This window comes from Varroa destructor, unplaced genomic scaffold (assembly GCF_002443255.2).
Source record: "Varroa destructor unplaced genomic scaffold, Vdes_3.0 BEIS01000002.1, whole genome shotgun sequence".
In the NCBI taxonomy this organism is placed as follows: Eukaryota; Metazoa; Arthropoda; class Arachnida; order Mesostigmata; family Varroidae; genus Varroa; species Varroa destructor.
The window spans coordinates 16,848,977-16,867,766 of NW_019211455.1; the positions used below are offsets into that span (position 1 = coordinate 16,848,977).

An 18,790-nucleotide genomic window follows, 5' to 3' on the forward strand; every position below is an offset into this window, starting at 1 on the left:
GAGCGTCGCGTTTCGGACGAAGTCGACTTCGACTTCGGCGGCGGTGATAATGAGTGAAATACGGCCAAACGAACGAAGCGAGTTCTTTGGAGTAGACCAACCAGCTACGGATCCTGAATGCAGACATGGACACATACGAACATTCTCAATATCTAGCAAAAATAGGAAAGAATATCTAACCTGCGCAGATAAATATATATACCCGATTTGAATACAACTCAAGCGGGAGATTTAAGCGAAGAAAAAAGAGAAATGTGACGGGAAAATGCGATGAACGACCGCACACCGATGACGGGGCGACAGCAGCAGAAGAGGGTAAGTACGCCAGGACGGCGCCCGTCGGCCGCCAAAAACTGGGTCACTTGTTACGCAACGGGGGCCTCTACACAAAAGAGAACACAGAAAAGAAATCGTCGTCGACCGTTAAACATTTCCTCTCTCTGTTTCTCTCACTTTTACTGGACGAGCGACAGCACCGAAGGAATCAGCCGTAGCCATAATGCTGTTATGACGAGCCAGTCGCTCGCTGCGCCTTGCAGCCGCCACTACCGCCAAGGCGTTGATTGTGTGGCTGCGATGTAACGCAGCCAACCCTGATGCAACTACAGCTCCACCGGCTAGAAATGGGCATGCATAGGCAAGAAGACGGTAATGCTGGACAAATGGTAATGCTGGAAAGCAGTGCGTATCACCAACAACTTGGGCAGCTTCGACAGCAGCGGCAGTACTCGCAGTCACCGAACGAAACCTGGCCACAACGTACAAAACAGCAAGCTAAGCAGCGAGATGCGGCAGCAGGAGAAGGAACTGACAACTCCTGGCGCCATGGTGGCCGTACCGGCCAGGCTCGTTCGTCAGCAGCTGCTGCCACCGGCGATCCTGTGGCATTGCGCAACATCAGGCTTTGAAACGCTTTGCTGCCAAAAAATGGTTGTGGTAACAGCAATAATTGCAGCAGCAGCAGCAGCGGCGGCGGCGAACGGCAGAGGTCAACGTACGCCGGCGCTCGTCCCGACCATCGAAAAGCCGACAGAGCAGATACAGGTCACGGAATGTTCTGCTTTTTGGGGAGTTCGATTAGCAGAAACATCAGCATACCACCGCCACTGCCGTAGTCGATGTCTTCTGTATTTCGGCGGGGTACCCGTCGTCGGATGGAGCTATCGAAGCTTCACACTAACCCAGGTCCGCTGAAACGCTGTAACAGTACAACGCCCAATAATCGTGATGGTATGTGAAAGTAATATATATTTTCGTGCATTTCATTGTAACGACGAGTGATGTTATTGTTGTTGCTCGTAGAAAATTGACCGGAATCCCCTCCCTGGCCCAACCTTCACTGACAATAATTGGCGACATGACGCGATGAGCGTTCCGCTCAAACATGAACATACTCAGGAAAAATAAGAATGAAATGAAAGCGAATTTACTGGATAGCAGTGACATGTTATCGTCTGTCATTGTTGTCGTTGTTGTTGTTGTTGTTGTTGTTGTCGTGCAACGCTATAACGGCTATGGCCGACAGTCGCGTTTAGAGCAAGCTTTACCTAACAGGTAGAAGACGTCCATTTCACTAGTCACTTTTCGCCTAGAGTCGTATGTAGCAATAAATTAATAACTGTAATAATAATAGTAATAATGGTAAGCATATGAGACAGACGTATATTGATATTGAGGCCAGCAGTCAAACACTTGTGCTTGGATTTTTCCAATTTTTGTAGAATCCGTGGATTAGTCTAATGGTTCGTGGATTAGGATAAAATGTCTATAACCCACATAGTAAGTTAACGAAATATTCGGCGGACGCATGCCCGTCATAGCAAATCCGTTGATAGCTGTGGCGATACATTTGCCGTATACAAATTATATTGGGCCAAGGAATAAGGCCAAAAAAATAATAAGCAATTATTATTATTTTACTTTTATTTTCAACTTTATTTTGATGGACAGGTCGACTAACATCAGTCTAACTATAGTATTACTCCCAGCTTAAATTTGCCTCGTTTTATAATACCATTATTTTTTCACTTCTGCAACACATGTTTATGAAGGGGAATTGTTACACTTTAGCTGTAATTGAATTAAATAGAATTTGCTCGTTGATGCAGGTTGAGGACGGCCGTGTATAATATAATACATTATTGACTGAAGTTTTCAACTTTTTTTTACACTGCTGATAAACGTTCGTCGGGTAGTTGCAACACCAAATATAGGGTGCACGTAGGAAGAATGCGAACAATTATTACCCTGCTGTATTTATTGATAAGTTAAATTTACTTATTGCTAATGTCTAGATGTGGATTTTTCAGATATTCGATAGCAACATTTTTCGAACCTTTTAATGTTACGAGAATGCTTTTCCTACATTTCCACGGGACAGATATGAGCCTTTATTGTTTGTACGCCGTAGTCTTTCTAATGAAACCTTAACCGAATGGATTAGAGAATCCCACTACAAAGATAAATTCAACATTTCAAATGCGCAGATACTTTTTCTACGAGCAAGCCATATCCTATAAGAGTTTCTGATAAATTTCAACGGCAGGTACGATCGGAATGCTTACGGGAAATGAATAGTAGTTAATCTTTAATGATGAGAAAATCGAACAACATTTACTTGGTACTCAATGATGGCGTACGCCCAAAACGAACAGGAATGATTTTCAGGAAGTTTTCTAAACATTTCTAGCCCAAGTTCGCTGGTAGTCACGTTACGAAAAAGTGACCCTTTTTTCTCTACCGAGAAAGAAAAAAGCTCTTAATCGAGCGCATACGACCTGTTTTGTAATATCAGCTGCATGCTCTACCTCGCGACGTTACGATAATCAACTGACAGGAACAACGGTTCCTATTTAATTTGATATCATTTAGCAAAAATAATAATAGTGTTTTTGCCTGGCGAATAGATTACCGCCGGTATTCTCCCTCTAACAATAAGAATCATTTTTGACTTCGGTCTACTTGACGTTCGCTGATGGCCGGTAGCTGACTCGAACCCGGACGAAGGCATCGATCTATAATGCTTTATAGAATTATTTGTCATAATTTATTGCCAGCACGCATCTTTTCATATAGAATACAATAGAACAGATTCATTGACAGTCGTGCCGGCATGATGATTGAATGAAATGCAATTTTCCTACAATTTCGTGGCTTCTTCACCTATGCCGTGTCCGTCGCTGTCTAGATTTTATAGTACTACGAACCCAATGTACACGATAGATCAACAGCACATCAAAATGGTGCTTTGCGTCATTACTATAGATGCCCGTAGATATATATATATATGCTTCTTGCAATAACTATTTTTATGTGAACATATAGGACCATAGTGTAGATCGCTCGACCTATATATGGCTTTATTTGCAAACATGTCTTGCGTCTCTGGTCATGGGCCTCATGTGAGTGTCTGTGCCTGATAAGCTCAACCACGTTGCAGTGGTACGTCTGCTTCCCCTGCGGTGGCTGCTGTTGCTGGAATCCGCATTCGAAAAATGAACTGGAACACATCCGAAGCAAGACACGTTTACCCCTAGCTTCCCGTCCGTCGTCACCCCCCACCTGCGACTCCCCGACGCTGGCCACGATCTTCGCAGCCCTGCAGCAGCAGTACAAATAGCCGCAGATATAGCGAATGGCAAATATGCGGATGCTGCACTCAGTTAGGTGCTTAAGTTTTAATGCTCCGGCTGGTACAGGTCTCATTTTACTGCTGACGCAATCGACCACCCAGTTGAATAAGCGGCCAACGAAAACCTATAACCATTTGTAGAATGGCAACCACATCTAATTCTCCCTTCACTCGCCCAGTGAGTACTGCTACTAGTCGACAAACAAAGAGAAGCAACGAAAAAAAATCATAACAGCTTCGTATGGCCCATGGCTACAGTAAGCGTGAAGAAGTCAGGACTACTACGTGCCGTTATCAGGGGGTACGTCGGTAGTATTGGTATTACGATGTAATGAACGAAGCTTTCGGACGACTTGCCCACAACGTATTATAGGGTTTCGCCGAACGCAGCGAAAAGCAGCGAGTGTTAGTGCGGTAGATAATAATAATAATAATAAACATCAATTACAGTAAACATCAGAAGGTCTGCGGGGTCCGCGGCCGCGGTAGCAGCGGGAGGACGAAAACGAATTGAGACCGCGAAACGGATAGACAGGGTTAGACAGAGTCAGACTTTGCCTTGCACTCATTGTGCCGTTGATTTAACTAATCTAATTCCTCGATGTCACATGCAACTAAACGTAAATTATAGTTTAGGCACGAACTAATAGATCGTGCCTCAATTAACCTGCTCCACCTACCACGTTCCTCAACCGACGTGGTCCAACGATCTTGCGGCGGTTATTTTATCAGCTTGTCCTATATTAACGAAATTTGCTTATTACTGTTGTTCCTGAATATAATATATATTTCATATAGTTGGATTGCAGATCAATTCCTCTGCAGCTATCATTTTCTTGAGATTCCGTTATACTAAGTTCGTCATTCCGCTGCCGGTGTTCAGCTCCAATAGTTCTTGACTTCCCGTTTATCCAGGAAAACCTTGTGTCAGCGACTCGATTGCGCCGATGCAACTTTTTCTTTTATCCGACTTTATGTAACGGCTAACTTCCAGTCTAATGTATTGTTCTGTTACAGTGACGTTGTTCTAACGGTCTTAATCCACTGCAATGTTTCAGTAATCTCTTTACTTTGTTGCAATAAGCCCATTCCCGGTAACGTGTGGTTATCGTTCCGAGAACCTTTTACTGTTATTTTGTCCATCATCTACATCGGTTTCCCAGTCATTATATAGAAATGCTTCGCAGATTCTCTACTTTTTTCGTTTAGAAAGCGCTGTCTCAGTTGTCAATCGTAAAGAAAAGCTAAAGAAGTCCAAACATTTCTTCCGATAATTCAAACTTTATGCAAAATGAAATCGCTTAAAACTGATATAATTATCCTGTTGAAATTAAAACAGAAGTCTCATCCTGAAAAAGGATGGAACGGGCCAGTAAAGCTTAAGACGCAGTTTACTCTAAGCTATCTATTGGTACGAACATATCTTATTGAAGCCACCATTCTTTGAAGACCATTTTTGGACATAGATTTTAGTAATATATAGACTCTAGGTCAATATTAATATGTATTCTATAATGCACTATGTCACGCAACCACTGCGTGAGCTTAACATAAAGGCGCAAACAGGCATACTGTATTAACTATGCTAATATATATTTAAAATGAACAGGTGGATACAGGTGTAATAATGTATGGAGACATACTTATCTTTTCATCATCAAAAAAAGTTTTTTTTTTAAATAACAAGTACTAAAGGAAGCGTTGACAAAGAAGTTTTGATGTCCAGAAACTATCTCGTATATTATGGAATCAAGAGATTATGCATAAGAAGCAACTGTATACAATAGCAAATAAAGCTCAATAATTTGGAGTAGTTTTATGTGTCTGTATAGAGTATCAACGGGTATAGTGCCATGGTTTTATAGTCCTATATTACGCATTGTTTAAAGTTTTTGACCAGTTAGTCACCGAGCTGCCGTAATATCAGCTACGATAGTGCGGACAGCAGGATCAGTAAGTGCATTGCATTGTATCGTACGTACATATTAGATAAATCCGAGCCATAATGAATTTATCTTGCTAAAATCACTTCATATAAGAATGGCCTAGTGAAACGTTCAGCATCTAGCAGTATGCTTTTAGCTACCTCCATTTCGAAAACTATTAATACCGAAGCAGCTGATTATCAATAGTTGCGTTCTGTCGAAAGACTTGGTTATCCGTGTATACAAGAATAAACCATACAATCAATGACAAATTACGTAATTAGTCAGAAATACGTGTCTGCACTTCGAATCAAAAGATTGGCGCGCATGATCGTCTTATAGCTCATAAAAACAGTCTGCTGTGTGTGAAAGCTACTGATTTGACACTATAGTGCCAACAGCTTAACTTCATCAGCGACGCTTAATTTTAAAGATCTGAGGATGAGAATAGTGTTAAAAGTGCTCCTTAAGCTTGTCTTCGTAACTTTAGTAATCTGGCTGTGACTGCTGAGCATAATGGCTTTCTATTTATTAAGCCAGTTCATACTAACTGTGCTTTTTGGTAGAACTAGATCAGTCTGCCATCAAATACCTGCAGGAAAGCTGCACTGACATGACCTATCACTGCGAGCAACTTGACATATAACGACACGGTGATACAGGAGCGAAAGAAGTAATTCAAGTGTCTGATGGCACATATTTAAACAGTACTGTAATAGATCATCAAATCGGGCTAACCCTGGATGTGTATTAGGTCCGCCGAGGTTACATCTCCACCTTTTTAAATAGAGACTGAAATTTGCATAAGTGTAACACTAGCTTCTGAGACACAAGGTTTCCATTCGCATTTGCTTCCTGCTGTTGCTGAGGCTCTGAATTTATCTGAAACACGTTCCGGAATTAAAACTCGAGACTTATTTTAGGCACAATATTTATTATAGATCACATAGCAACTTGGCGCGAACGTTTAGGTCTTTCTCTACAAATTGCTATGATAATGCTCAAATAGATCCCGACCTAAAATCGATCCGCGAGTGCCTGTAATTTTATTTATTCTACGTAGAATTTGAAAAAAACATCAAAACTTCAATTTATTTAATTTAATTTAAAAAAATAAATTGTACCCTTTTTTTCAGATGTCAGAAAAATCAGATTACGTAAAATATGATAACTTTGCCTCAATTATTAACTTGTACGGAAACAACCGTTTGGGTTGATTCCTGGGCTCCGTAGCTTTTGTCAAGAGTTTTGCCAAGAGATCTACGCCTCTAGTTTCCTTCCATTTAACCTCCTAACAGTATGCTCATTTCAAACACACCTTACATCTCTATATACTTCTATAGCTTTAGTAATACTCCACTAAAATGCGCTCCACCTTCCATATAACCAATTGAAAGCTCTACCTGGTATTAAATAACTTACCGAATATGATATGTCACATTTTTTTGATGAACGTATGAGCTCTCCGCATAGCTCTACTTTAAATATAAAAGGATGACTCGATACAGCTAAGTAGGAATGAGCAACTTTAACTTAATCAGTGAGTGTAAGTTATCAACCGTTTGTGCCCATAATGTATATAAAAATCATGGAAGTATTCTTCGTATTAAGAAAACAATTTCACAGTTTTTTTGGCACTGTATGTTTTTACCGTTTTTTGTGTTCCGACACAACACAGCAGAAATAACGACTTTTTCCGATAACGATTAGATGTCGTTATTTAGGTCTCATCGTTACCTACAGAGTTATTGCACCTAATACCTGCAGTATGTATACTTTTGCATAGATATTGTACCTACACACAGTGAGTCTATGCAGAACTAGAATCCACTCCCTACATATACAAGGTCTCATGTCAAGAGCTTAACATTCACACCCCCTTTCAGAGCTTTATGTAACAGTTGACGCTACGTAATAATCCGAATCATATATGGGAATTAATTCTATTATTGGCTGCTTGCTAGTAATAAACCAACACCCAATTAGCCCTGCATAAAACTAACGAAAACAATTAAGTGAATGCCGAAAATCGTGACTACTCGACCAAACCGGGATTTCGGGTTGGGCTTTGCAGTGCTTTTTTCAACAGAAAATCATGCTATAAGAACTAGCTGACTCACCACGCCGCTTAAAACGACAATGGCTTTCAAGCTGCCAGTTAAACGAAGCCGCAACATTACCAAGCTAAAGCCATTTTGGATTTTTATTGGTTACGATGTGATTCTTTACTACGTCAATTTGTGCCATTTGCCAGGAAACGTTACAGCTCATTTATAGGAGTCCTTTCAAGCCAATAGTTTCAAATTTTTAATCCTGACAACGATGAGTACTATATAATTTGTATGAATCACAAAAGTTCATATAATTTTCTAAACCCATCAATGAAGTGATCATGAGTTGTGGTGAAACCGCATGATGATAACCCTGGCGACACGGTGCACAGGAAATCGGCGGCAAACATCAAATTAAATAATAGTTCGGTTCACACAATAAGGAAAACAAAGCGGATCAAATATGAGATTAATTTACTGAGTTCAACTAATTTTAATAATATAATATAAATTTAATAATGCAAAGCTATATTTGTAGTATACAATTATGTTCATTATGGAAAAGGAACGGGCTTGAATTTTACACAGCAGTATGCTAGTCCTCTGTAAAAACCTGAGCAAAAATAAGTACATAAAAAAACTGTAGAAGATTTTCTAATTATAAAATTTTGTGCACCATCTATAAAGGGATTGTTCCGTAGGTCTAGTACCTCTCTGCATATGTTATACGACATACGACCCTTTGTACCATAACTATATTTCTTAATAGTCCGGTATATAGGTTACGTAACAGGCCAAGCATATGTCTTGCCGAAGTTGGTCGTGGATAAGGCTATGTAGGCAGCGCATTCTCCAGGCAAACTTTATGATTTATCTATTACAGTTCGAACTTGAAGATTAATATTACTAAAATTACAGTTGCCGTCAGCAGCACTTACGCTAGTTCGTAGGATTTATTCAATGACTATCATTCTTCTGTTCGTAAAAATACTTTTTTTTTGGAACCTACATTCAATTGGAGCTAACCATGGGACTTAATACGCACAGACCCAAAATCTGTTAGCAAAATTCGTAAATTGCAATAAATTCATCAAAATTTTGTTAATAGTGTATACGCATGCCCGGGAAAAACCTATGAATTTGGGCAGTTCGGAGTTTACCGGTTCTCGATAAGTCGCTGAGAATTCAACACAACATTCTGACATCCTTTTGCGGCCTTCGAGAATAAATGGATTAATCACGTAAAAACAGGTAAACAAAAAGTACGTGCCCAAAAATAGGGATCCTTCGCGATTTAGGTGTATACTACTGTGTTAACGGATTGATTACTAAAATGGAATAACTATTACTACTTAAAAATTATAGCGTTGCAAGAACTTAAAAAAGTTGACTAGTAAAAAAAAACCGTCATGAAGGCCAAAAACCTATTGTGCTATTGTGGTGAACTATTGTGCTGTGTGGGTCACAGTGCAGCAAACGTGAAACCAGGTAAAACAAGCTGTCCCGTGAGTCAAGCAAAGTATTTTATAACCATCGAAGACTACCAAACGAATAGTATTCAATGATGTTACACATATATCTACTAATGACATTAATAATCCCGCATCCTCATAACTTCGACTTCAACAAGTACTAAAATGTCTAAAGCAAACTGTTTGTCCAGTTCACCCAAATGTTCGTTAAGGTACTTTTAGAAAACGTCCCACACTGAGCACAGATAATGTTATAAAAATGGCAATGGGCCACGTCGATGAAAAAAAAAACTTTGAAATCGGTTATATTGGAAATATTGCTTTATTTAGAGCCATACTGGCCCTGCCATGAAGATCATTTCAATGATTATAAGTCGCTGAAAGATGCAAAAATCGGCAATTGTTTTAATAAAGTCAGCTTATTAGAATCGCTGCAAGTGCCTCATTAGACATTAGAACATGAACTTCTTCACGGCTAAAATACTAAAAATATTAGAAACAAAACACTAAAATACAATGTTATGATAGATACTAACTTTACTGCATGAAAACAATGAGAAACACAGTCAGCCAGAGCTTATTTGGGTGAACTTATATAGGATAAATTTTCGCCAGATAAAAGTCCACCAAAAATTTAGTGGGTTGTTTATGATGTCACGCGAAAAACGAATAGTATATGCAGCACTTAGGAATCGAATTTTGGTCACAAATGAAGTCCAAAATCTTAAGGTTATCCTAATGCTAAGGCTTCGCTGCTAGAAGTTTGGGTTTCTTTTATTATGTTGTTTTGCAGGATAAAATGTGTCTAATGTTATTCAAATAGAATATAGAAAAAATAACGTTTTTAGTAAACTTTATAAAGGAAAATAAAAACAAATTGAATGTAGATATTTTTTTCCTCTTAAAACGATATATATTCTGTCAATTAAGTGTAGCAGTATATTTATATACAATAATAGCTAATAAAACAATCTATATATATATATATATATATATATATATATATATACAATTTCTCTGAACCATCAAATACGCTAATATGATTTTTGTTTAGTTTATTTGACACAGTTTATTGACGGAGGTCGATGATGATATATTCTGTACATGTATATTACATTAGCCTATTCAAAGTACATGACTATGTACAGGATGAAAGAATGTGTTTGCAATTTGCGACCAGCGTTATGATAAAGCCTGGATGAGCAGTAAAAACTTATTTAGTCCAGGATACTTTTGGGATATCATAATGCTCGCTGAGATTGTCAAGCTTTGCATTAAACTCCTCCACTCTTTGTCGGTGACTTTTCGATGCTTTTTCCATTATCTTAAATAAATCAGAAATTTTAAGCACAATTAAAACGCTATTAGGATTTCTTTTGCTGATAACCACATAGAAATAACCATTGTATTTAGTAAAATTATAAACGTTTAAAATTCTGTCATTATATTGTATAGTACTCGTCCACTACTTTGTAAATTTTCAGAATTGCTCTCTCCTTACACAGGATGCATTTTTAAGCTTGAAAAGCGATCGTGTGTCTAAACATTGGCCTAAGATGCTCGAAACACCCCGCACACGTTCCAATAGAAAGTACCATTGTTATTACTTGTACAGCCACTAATGTATATATATACATATAATGTTGTTTTTCACTGCCTATTTTTATTTCCGTAAATTGCACTTCAGGCTCATTTAAATTTATTTAATGTCTACTAATACTCGGCATGTTAAAAAAAAGTTAATGCGTAAACGCTTACCCTTTCAAGTTTCTTTTTCTCTTGCATTTTTTTGAAGGTTCTTTGAGCCTTAGTCAGTTGGCAGGTAATTAGGCGAGGGCCTTCCTTTGACTGCCTTAAGCTACTTGAACTAGCCACGTTTTCACTTTTGTCTTCATCTGTCGAGTGGTGGTCGGTGCGTGACATGTGAGCTTCAAGGTTCTTTGAGTCCTTTGATTTCTTGCTTTTCTTTTTTTTTCTGTGTAATAAAATAGGCAGATTGATAAACTGTCATATGGGCGACTGTATAATAGTTAAAAAATTAATCGCTTTGAAAGTTGATTCGTGCTAGTAGCTTTCGGTCTCTAATCTGAGGTTCAAGAAAGCACATTTCCCCTAATAACAATGACATCTTCTAACTTGCTTATATTTTCTAAATATTTAATCTTCTTAGATCTTTACCTTAAAATACTACTGTGTGGGTTATCAAGAAAAGAGTTTACAGCTTAATTGGGCCTAAGCTAGTTCCCCACGGGAACCCACAAAGAGCAAGCCTACATTGCGAAGTATCGACCCCATTATAAACTTCTCTATACGATGAATCTATTCAATCTGTAAGTCTTACTGCATTTCTCTGGGTGTCTCTCTAATAGACCTATGAAACGGCATGGTAACAATATGCCACTAACTGTGAGCTAGATTATCCTAGATCGGAATAAGTATCACATCGAATAGGTTAGCAATGTTTCTAAGTGATAATATTTTACACGGAATTAGAATAAAATCAAATTAATCGAGACACAAACTATTAAGCCGATCAAAAGCTACGTGCAGCCATAAAGAGCATAATTACATCTCTTTTTTACCTACTTTTTAAATCCGTTTAGCTTGAGGGCTCCTTCCGATACAAAGTATTCTGACATGACCAACTTTCAATTGCAAAATCTCTGGGTACACCAAACCTTTCACTGATTACCGGGCCAATAATAATAATTGATATCAGGAGGAGTATGCACAATTACTTTCCCTATAGCAAAGTCTGCTTTTCAAAATAAAATTGGATTTCAAAATTCTTTTTGGTTAGCCTGACTAGCTTTCACCAGATCTGAATCTTGAAAACAGTAAATACAGTTGATTCTGTTTATTTATGTGCGAAGCAGACGACAGCTATATGACTGCTTTTGGAGTGGGGCGGTCTCCAGAGCAGAACTCCACACCTGTTTACCGACTGCCATTGAACACACGACGATCATTGGCGAGACGAAACGCATCCAGCAAAAAGGCGGTGAGTAGTAGACTCATATTTTAGCTAGCGCATTTGAACATTAGCGAACCCTGGCAGCATTGGTGTCACACCGAACTAATTCTGCCCGTTTTATGTCAGTGCTCTGCAGGCTTTTTTTGTCATATGATTGGTAGCTTATACGTAGCATCTCTTTAACCGGTCGGATAGATTTGACTAGCTAACAAGGAATTTGATTTCGGTTTGAATGGTAGCATTATGTACTGTATGGCGTTGTATCTATATGGTTTGTAGTTACAACGGCACTATTTAGAATCACTTATCGATATAGCAGATCGCGCAGCCTCATTACAAGATTTCTTTGACGGCTATCACGCGGGTAAAGTAGTGCAGTCAAATCACTGAACCAATCAAAAGCATACTGCTTAATTTTGATTTTGAGAGAAAACAAAATATGTCAATTTGAGACAAAGAGCACACCTAATATGACCGGTTTTCACAAAATAGCTAGGCCTATGAATGCAACAGATATGCGTTGTCAGATTAGCCGGTATTTACGATTACTTTTTGTGACAAGTTCTTCAGTTTTCGTACATTACAGGTATACTTTCTCGTAGTAAGTTCAAATCATTTTTACCTTTTACAATAGAATTCCCATTAGGAAGATCATATTATTTTGATTCATAGATTTTCATATAGTGTTATATCAATGTGTTTAGGGGTAATATTTCTATCTTTGCATTTCAGCCAATGCTGAAAAAACATCCCCGAGGATTCGGTTTCGTCAAGCCGTTTATAGGAATTTCTGGAAAGAAAAGGATCGGGAAGGGAATTGCGTTTCTAGCAGGTATAGAACTTACATGCTTCCTTGGCTGTTACTATGCCTATCGGCAATTAAACCACAATCAAGAAACCCGGTACTGGATTAGCGAAAATTACCCTTCTGTCCTCGAGTACTATTACCAAATAGGCGAACGGCTAGGTAACTCAACGGTACGAGAGTTTGACCAGATAACATGGGCTACCCGCCGAAAATAACCAGAGAGATTGCTGCGGCATTTTTACTGAATTTGTACGTATAATACATAAAAACATGAAAGATTTTTAGATACAGCAATATCAAATGAATTTCTTAGTAGGTAGAACTGCTGCTCATGTTAAAGTAGTGAGTCCTGGGCGCCAATTTCTGGAGCCTTTTGATCGACAACCATTAGGATTGTCTTCGTAACGATCAGCAAGCATCATCCCGTTGAGCGTTTACGCCTACGCCAATTCGTTATTGGTAAACGGACCTACAGCTACGTCGAAATGGTGTCCGCCTCGGAGTCATACCGTGTGTTCACATTGTTCGCAGAACAGGCGACTAAAGTTGATATGGCGCTTTCCGAGAAAAACATCGACCAATCACGCATACTCATCCGAGAGTTGCAGACGTTGGTAAATTCGCAGGCCGCCGTACTGCCATCTAGGGACCTGCAAACATATCGCGAACGAATCGAAAACTACAAAAAAAAGCTTGACGATATCAAGGCGCCTAAGAAAAGATTCGCATTTAGTAAAGCCATGAAGGACGCTCACTCGGAAAGGTTGCAAGGAGCCGAGCAAAAGGCGAAAGTTGCAGAGGCACAATTACAACAGCCAGGTGCAGCAAGTAGCGCTGGAGATAGAGTTAAGAGTGTGGCTAATGCGACGTTTTCCTTGGAAGGCAAGCGTGGCGAAAACTTGGAGTTGAATAATGTTCACGGAGAGGTGGAGCTAAACGATCTCGAAAAGTGTCGAGTCGTAATTCGAGGATGGCCGAGCACGCTGTATGTGAACGACGTACATGACTCTACGCTGATCTGCGATCCAGTGGCAAATTCAGTACTTATTGTTGGTTTCCATGGCAGTTCCCTACAGGTGGCTTGCCAACAGTTACGCGTCCACAAAGCTACCGAAGCAACGTTTCGGCTGCATATCACTTCCAGGTACTCCTTGCTTTAAATTAAAATACGATCTACCCGAAACCTAGTCAGAGCTAGATTTAATGACAGTGCAGAGATTCAAGCTGAAACTCCATATAAAACTGCATTGACATTTGTTTGAAATATATGCATTATATTCTGATTCGACAGTACATCTAAGTAATAACAAAGAACACACATACACGCATATATAATGTATATATGTGTGTGTCCCTTACTTAGTATGCACCAACGAATCAATTAAAAAATAGCACGCACATCCGATTTCTGAGTATGCCCTCCTCCGCGTATTGCGAATTTCAGATCGATCATAGAGGACTGCCACAACATTAAATTCGGTTCGCTTCCATCAGATTATTCGGCTAGCGAAAATTCGTGGTCTCGATCGGGTCTTGACAGGTCAACAAACAATTTTTTCAGGGTAGACGATTTCAACTGGCTCAGTACCACTCAACCGTCACCAAATTGGAAGCTTCTAGATTAGTTTACAATCTCTGGTTAAGAATCAAACAACCGTAGAAACTTGCGGAAATTTTGCAATACAAACTAATGCAACTTGAACTATTGCTACTATTAAGACGCGCGCAAATAAATCGTTACTAAAAAATTTTATGCATCACGTACATGTGTTTCTCTATAGACATTACTGTTCTCATTTTATTTACTACTTTATAGTCCTTGTTTTGGACTAGTCCATCTGTAAAATAAATCGACACACTGTCCGTTTTTTCTCTTCAATCAGTGTCACATCGATATGTTTCAAGCATCGACAAACATTTGCAATAACTGCCACTGGTTTTCTTTTAATGTGTCTATGCAGAGATAACATCATTAATAATAGTTTATTATTATTATTCTTAACAATAAGTTTCGTGAGTAGAATCTGTAACAAGCTTGACACGAACGAATTGTCTGCAGTTGCATCCGGTACAGCCGGATCAGCAAATCTATAATTTATCTATCTGGACTCAAATCCGCACAATCCCCATAAGCTTGTTGATATCCTCAGTCTTCTCCTGTAGCGTGCCAATCCCACTTTGAATGTATTGCAGTGCGTCCATGTGCGCATTGAGAATTTTTGAGATCTGGTCCATCTGCGAAACGAACCAACATACATATACATTGATGTTATTTGACATTTAGACGACGCATGAAGTTCTAATAGGCTCACTTTCATAAGCAGTCTCGTCCTTAATCGCACTTGATTTTGATATACTATAGCTTGCCTACATTAGGACAACCACGAAAAAAAGTAGATTACTATAACTAGGTAACAATGGGTTGGGAAAATGACCGTCGGCTCAAACAAGTGGGAAGTGCAGAAACTGTTAATTCCGACGTAGGGCTTAGACTGCATAGCATTTCAAATTTCAGTGCCTACCGCGGAGCTGTCGCTGGCAGCTTTGTTGCTATCGTTTATGTGTTCGATGATCTCCTTAATCGCCTCGGCCATCATGCGGAGTTGGTTGTTGACTTTCGTTGCTGTTTGATACGTTGACGCCCTCTCAACGTCCGTATGATGTTGAATCGAAGCGCTTTCCATGGTCTTGGCTTGTTGCTCGAGAGGCTCCAGCATTTCCTCGAGTTCTTTTTGCTGCGAAACCACGAAGTCCAGCTCGCGATCCAGACGTTCCTGGTCTTGCCTCACCTACAATACCATCAGAGTACGTAGATCAAAAATGTAACGTGTGCTCTATAGCAATGTGCAGCGATAGGAGTAGAAATAATTTGAAGTTGATTATGTAAACAGTATGTATTAAAAGTAAGCGAGCATCGGCTGATAGGGATGGCAACAAACAAGCAGCAGAATAGTAATAACGAGATACATGCACCCTCTGGGGTCCTACAGTTACCAGTGTTAAAAGTCAAAATGTGGCGACTAGTCCATGGACATTACATTACTTCACGGTTGTTAACTCAATCAGCCAAACTTCGCTACTACTCATTTCTATGGTGCATTTACCTGACTATTTCCGATTCTCGTTCGCATTTATCGGTAGAATTCTATTTGGACACCCGCTAATAGTGGCTCAGTATTATTCTACTTCTATAAATATCGCTTCAATATCACATTTGCAGACCTTTTTCATATATTCGTTAAGCTCGGTGATCTTCTCCGAGTTGGCGGAGACAAGACGATCCCATGCGTTGATCTGCGTGGCTCGTTTGAGGAAGGCTTCCTCTTGGATGTCGAGTTCTTTCTTCCATTCATTGCACTTTCTTTCGAGATCTTCAAACGTCATACTGCCAAGCGCGCACGTCGTCAAGGTTACGCCTTGCTGTTGTTGTCCCCCAGGAGGAGGCTGTCCTGCCGTGCCCGTACCGCCAAACCCACCGCTGGTCCCACTTCCACTACCTAGGGCGGACGGGAAAGTCGCAGTTGCAACAGAGGTGCCTGCAGTCGGGTTAGCGGCAAATATGCCTGTCGACGCTGTGCTTGTTGTTGTTGCGGCCGCACTACCGAAGCCGGCGCCAAACGCCGGAGTGCTGCTAGTTGCGGGTGTGGTCGTTGTTCCAAACATGCCTGGTGTTGCAGTCGGATGCGCGCCAAATATTCCGCTACTGCCGGTGCCCCCGAGCGTCGCGAGACCCGTTGAGGTCGCAGGGTTTGCAGTTGCTCCACCGAAAGCAAATCCAGTGGAGGGGGCAGTCACACCAGAGCCGGCAACAGGAGTCGATGTGGGAGCTCCTCCGAAGGTGAGCGTCGGTGCCGAGCTTGCAGCTGGCGCGGTCACTGTACCGAATCCTGTTGCCGGCGTGGCTCCAGCTGCCGGAGTACTGAATAGAGTACTTCCAGTGGCAGCTGGAGTAGCAGGTGTAGCTCCAAATGCTGTTGGCGCACCAACGCCCGTCATTGTCGGGGCAGGTGTGGCGCCAAACGGCGTTGCGGCAGTGCTGGTCGCTGGAGAACCGAATGAAAAACCTGTCGTGGGCGCGCTGGAAGTAGCAGTACTCCCAAACGAAAAGCCGGAGGTACCGGTTCCACCTAGTACAGAAGCGGCAAAGTGAAATCAACAGAAAGATTTGTAAATGCATTGTAAAGACATAACTAAAAGTAACGACTTTGAAGACAAGCCACAACGGACAATCTATGCTGCAGACTGTCTAGAAGATTTCATTTTAATGGAACATGCATTTTCCAAAATCAGGTGATTGCAAAGAACGGCATTAATGTTAGAGCGAAGAATACAAGTTAGCAATTTATATTTTTCTGTAAATAAATCAAACTATGTAATACGGATGCAGCTGAGTAATAGAAATGAGGCAGACTTCCACACATGCTTTGACCAATAAAAAATGTTAATGGTCAGGTGGTTCCATAGAAAACACTTCTTGTATGAATCCTCCACAATTATTTGTTTTTTACCCGTTTATTCACAACTGTCCTATCCTTTTAACCTCAGAACGAAATGTTTTAAAAAATGGTAGACTTTTAATCTGGATTTTATCGCTAAAATCCGAGCTACCTTCAATTAGTGTGTTTAACATTTCATACGTTTGCCATTATTCGAAACATTTCCATTGTTCTGTACCAAAAATGAAGAAAATATATCGAAATGTCAGGTAGCGATTTCAAACTAAGAAAGACGCACTGGCTATGTTAAAATCACTTTTCTTTTTTTATTTCACACTCGGGCTAATCCCTTTTGTATCAGTAGGTTTGCCAACGCATGCTCACATTCGTCTGATACGTAGTATATGTTCGATATATGCAAGACGTAACTCCAACATTTTTTTTATATATTCGTCTTACATTTATGTACTTTTTAACTTAGAAAGACACTTGACGGTGTTACATATCAGTAAACTTGCCAATCGATGTCAGCCTGCCTTTAAAGAAACATTTTTTGTGCTATGTTCCTATACACCAAGCACAGTTCAGATTCAAGTATGAATGAACGCTCATCCATGTTAAAGCAACTGAGAGGGACACGGTGCGGAAAACTTACTACTGTCTCAAAATAACTTCCAAAGTAAAGTCATTCGACACTATATATCAGAGCCAATAAATATGTAATTCAAAGGATAAGTTAAACTGCAAAATGTGTGAATATTTCAGATATGCGTATTTGTTGTTAACTAATATAGTTTGAGATCAGTTCACATGCCATTACCAAAATTTGGATGCATACTTCACATAATGTTCACAGAAATTTCTTTATTAACGCGGTCAAGTTATCAGTACTGCTAAAATCTTGCCGAGAACACGTATATGATGCGTGTAGAAAAAATTACTTATAATTATCGATATTTGAAATAAAAACGTTATCCATTAGTGGTCGTCCTGTTATCCGGCCTCAGTTTCGAATGTTTCGCTATGCAGACATGATTTTATTGACATCTAAAATCAAGAATTCAAGTACATTTGCCGTAGTGATTATCGTAATTTAGATTTAGCAATTTCTCATATTTGTATCTCTTTGCTGGACGTCTTTTTCAAACCGATAGACATATCATACTATAACTTCTTAGGTAATACGACGCAACTTGATATCGTTAGCACGTATCTAGCGTGAGACATCGAATATTAAAATGTCAACTGAAAAAGCACCTACCGGTTCCCGCAGCGGGCGTCCCAAACGAAAATCCTCCAGACATTTCTGTGTTTCTCGCTAGATAGAAAAAAAAACTTCGAAGACTTGAAGTATTACTGAACGCCTTAGTATAGATCTACGACCGCTTCTTGAGCGCCGAGCTACGAAAGCGCCGCTGTAAACTTTTATAAACAATTGCTTTGGCGGGCTACTGTCCGCTAGGCGATGCTAAATGTTTTGTTCTCAAGGTATC

The 18,790-nt window shown here is 39.8% G+C and overlaps 3 protein-coding genes across 4 annotated transcripts; 1 reads left to right on the plus strand and 2 right to left on the minus strand.

The window, feature by feature from the left end:
• The first annotated feature begins 1,139 nt into the window (after positions 1–1,139).
• Tbcc (Tubulin-binding cofactor C) lies at positions 1,140–14,621 on the plus strand. 2 transcript variants are annotated; one of them, XM_086981498.1, is made up of 5 exons: positions 1,140–1,230; positions 11,956–12,080; positions 12,786–12,885; positions 13,744–14,005; positions 14,306–14,621. In XM_086981498.1, the coding sequence occupies exons 1-5, from the start codon at positions 1,155–1,157 to the stop codon at positions 14,484–14,486; spliced, it is 744 nt and encodes a 247-aa protein (XP_086837624.1). In that variant the 5' UTR covers positions 1,140–1,154; the 3' UTR covers positions 14,487–14,621. The 2 variants fall into 2 exon arrangements, with proteins under 2 accessions (XP_086837624.1, XP_022647079.2); XM_022791344.2 differs by lacking the exons at positions 1,140–1,230; positions 11,956–12,080; positions 12,786–12,885 and having other exon boundaries at positions 13,347–14,005.
• On the minus strand, positions 10,120–11,803 carry LOC111244345 (protein FAM32A). The gene is made up of 3 exons (XM_022791345.2): positions 11,666–11,803; positions 10,838–11,054; positions 10,120–10,403 (listed from the first exon to the last, which is right to left on the minus strand). The coding sequence occupies exons 1-3, from the start codon at positions 11,716–11,718 to the stop codon at positions 10,293–10,295; spliced, it is 381 nt and encodes a 126-aa protein (XP_022647080.1). The 5' UTR covers positions 11,719–11,803; the 3' UTR covers positions 10,120–10,292.
• Positions 11,666–18,740, minus strand: LOC111244342 (uncharacterized). The gene is made up of 4 exons (XM_022791340.2): positions 18,559–18,740; positions 16,084–16,988; positions 15,384–15,650; positions 11,666–15,096 (listed from the first exon to the last, which is right to left on the minus strand). The coding sequence occupies exons 1-4, from the start codon at positions 18,599–18,601 to the stop codon at positions 14,971–14,973; spliced, it is 1,341 nt and encodes a 446-aa protein (XP_022647075.1). The 5' UTR covers positions 18,602–18,740; the 3' UTR covers positions 11,666–14,970.
• Positions 18,741–18,790: the final 50 nt, after the last annotated feature.

Bases quoted from the DNA above. Each gene is read 5' to 3' on its own strand.
- LOC111244345 (XM_022791345.2), bottom strand. From the start codon at position 11,718: ATGTCAGAATACTTTGTATCGGAAGGAGCCCTCAAGCTAAACGGATTT. The intron at 11,055-11,665 runs GTAGGTAAAAAA...TTTATTACACAG, and splicing joins AAGCTAAACGGATTTAAAAA to AAAAAAAAAGAAAAGCAAGA. The intron at 10,404-10,837 runs GTAAGCGTTTAC...GATTTATTTAAG, and splicing joins AGAAAAAGAAACTTGAAAGG to ATAATGGAAAAAGCATCGAA.
- Tbcc (XM_022791344.2), top strand. From the start codon at position 13,347: ATGGTGTCCGCCTCGGAGTCATACCGTGTGTTCACATTGTTCGCAGAA. The intron at 14,006-14,305 runs GTACTCCTTGCT...TGCGAATTTCAG, and splicing joins CGGCTGCATATCACTTCCAG to ATCGATCATAGAGGACTGCC.
- LOC111244342 (XM_022791340.2), bottom strand. From the start codon at position 18,601: ATGTCTGGAGGATTTTCGTTTGGGACGCCCGCTGCGGGAACCG. The intron at 16,989-18,558 runs GTAGGTGCTTTT...CTTCTGTACTAG, and splicing joins GACGCCCGCTGCGGGAACCG to GTGGAACCGGTACCTCCGGC. The intron at 15,651-16,083 runs GTCTGCAAATGT...ATGGTATTGTAG, and splicing joins TTAACGAATATATGAAAAAG to GTGAGGCAAGACCAGGAACG.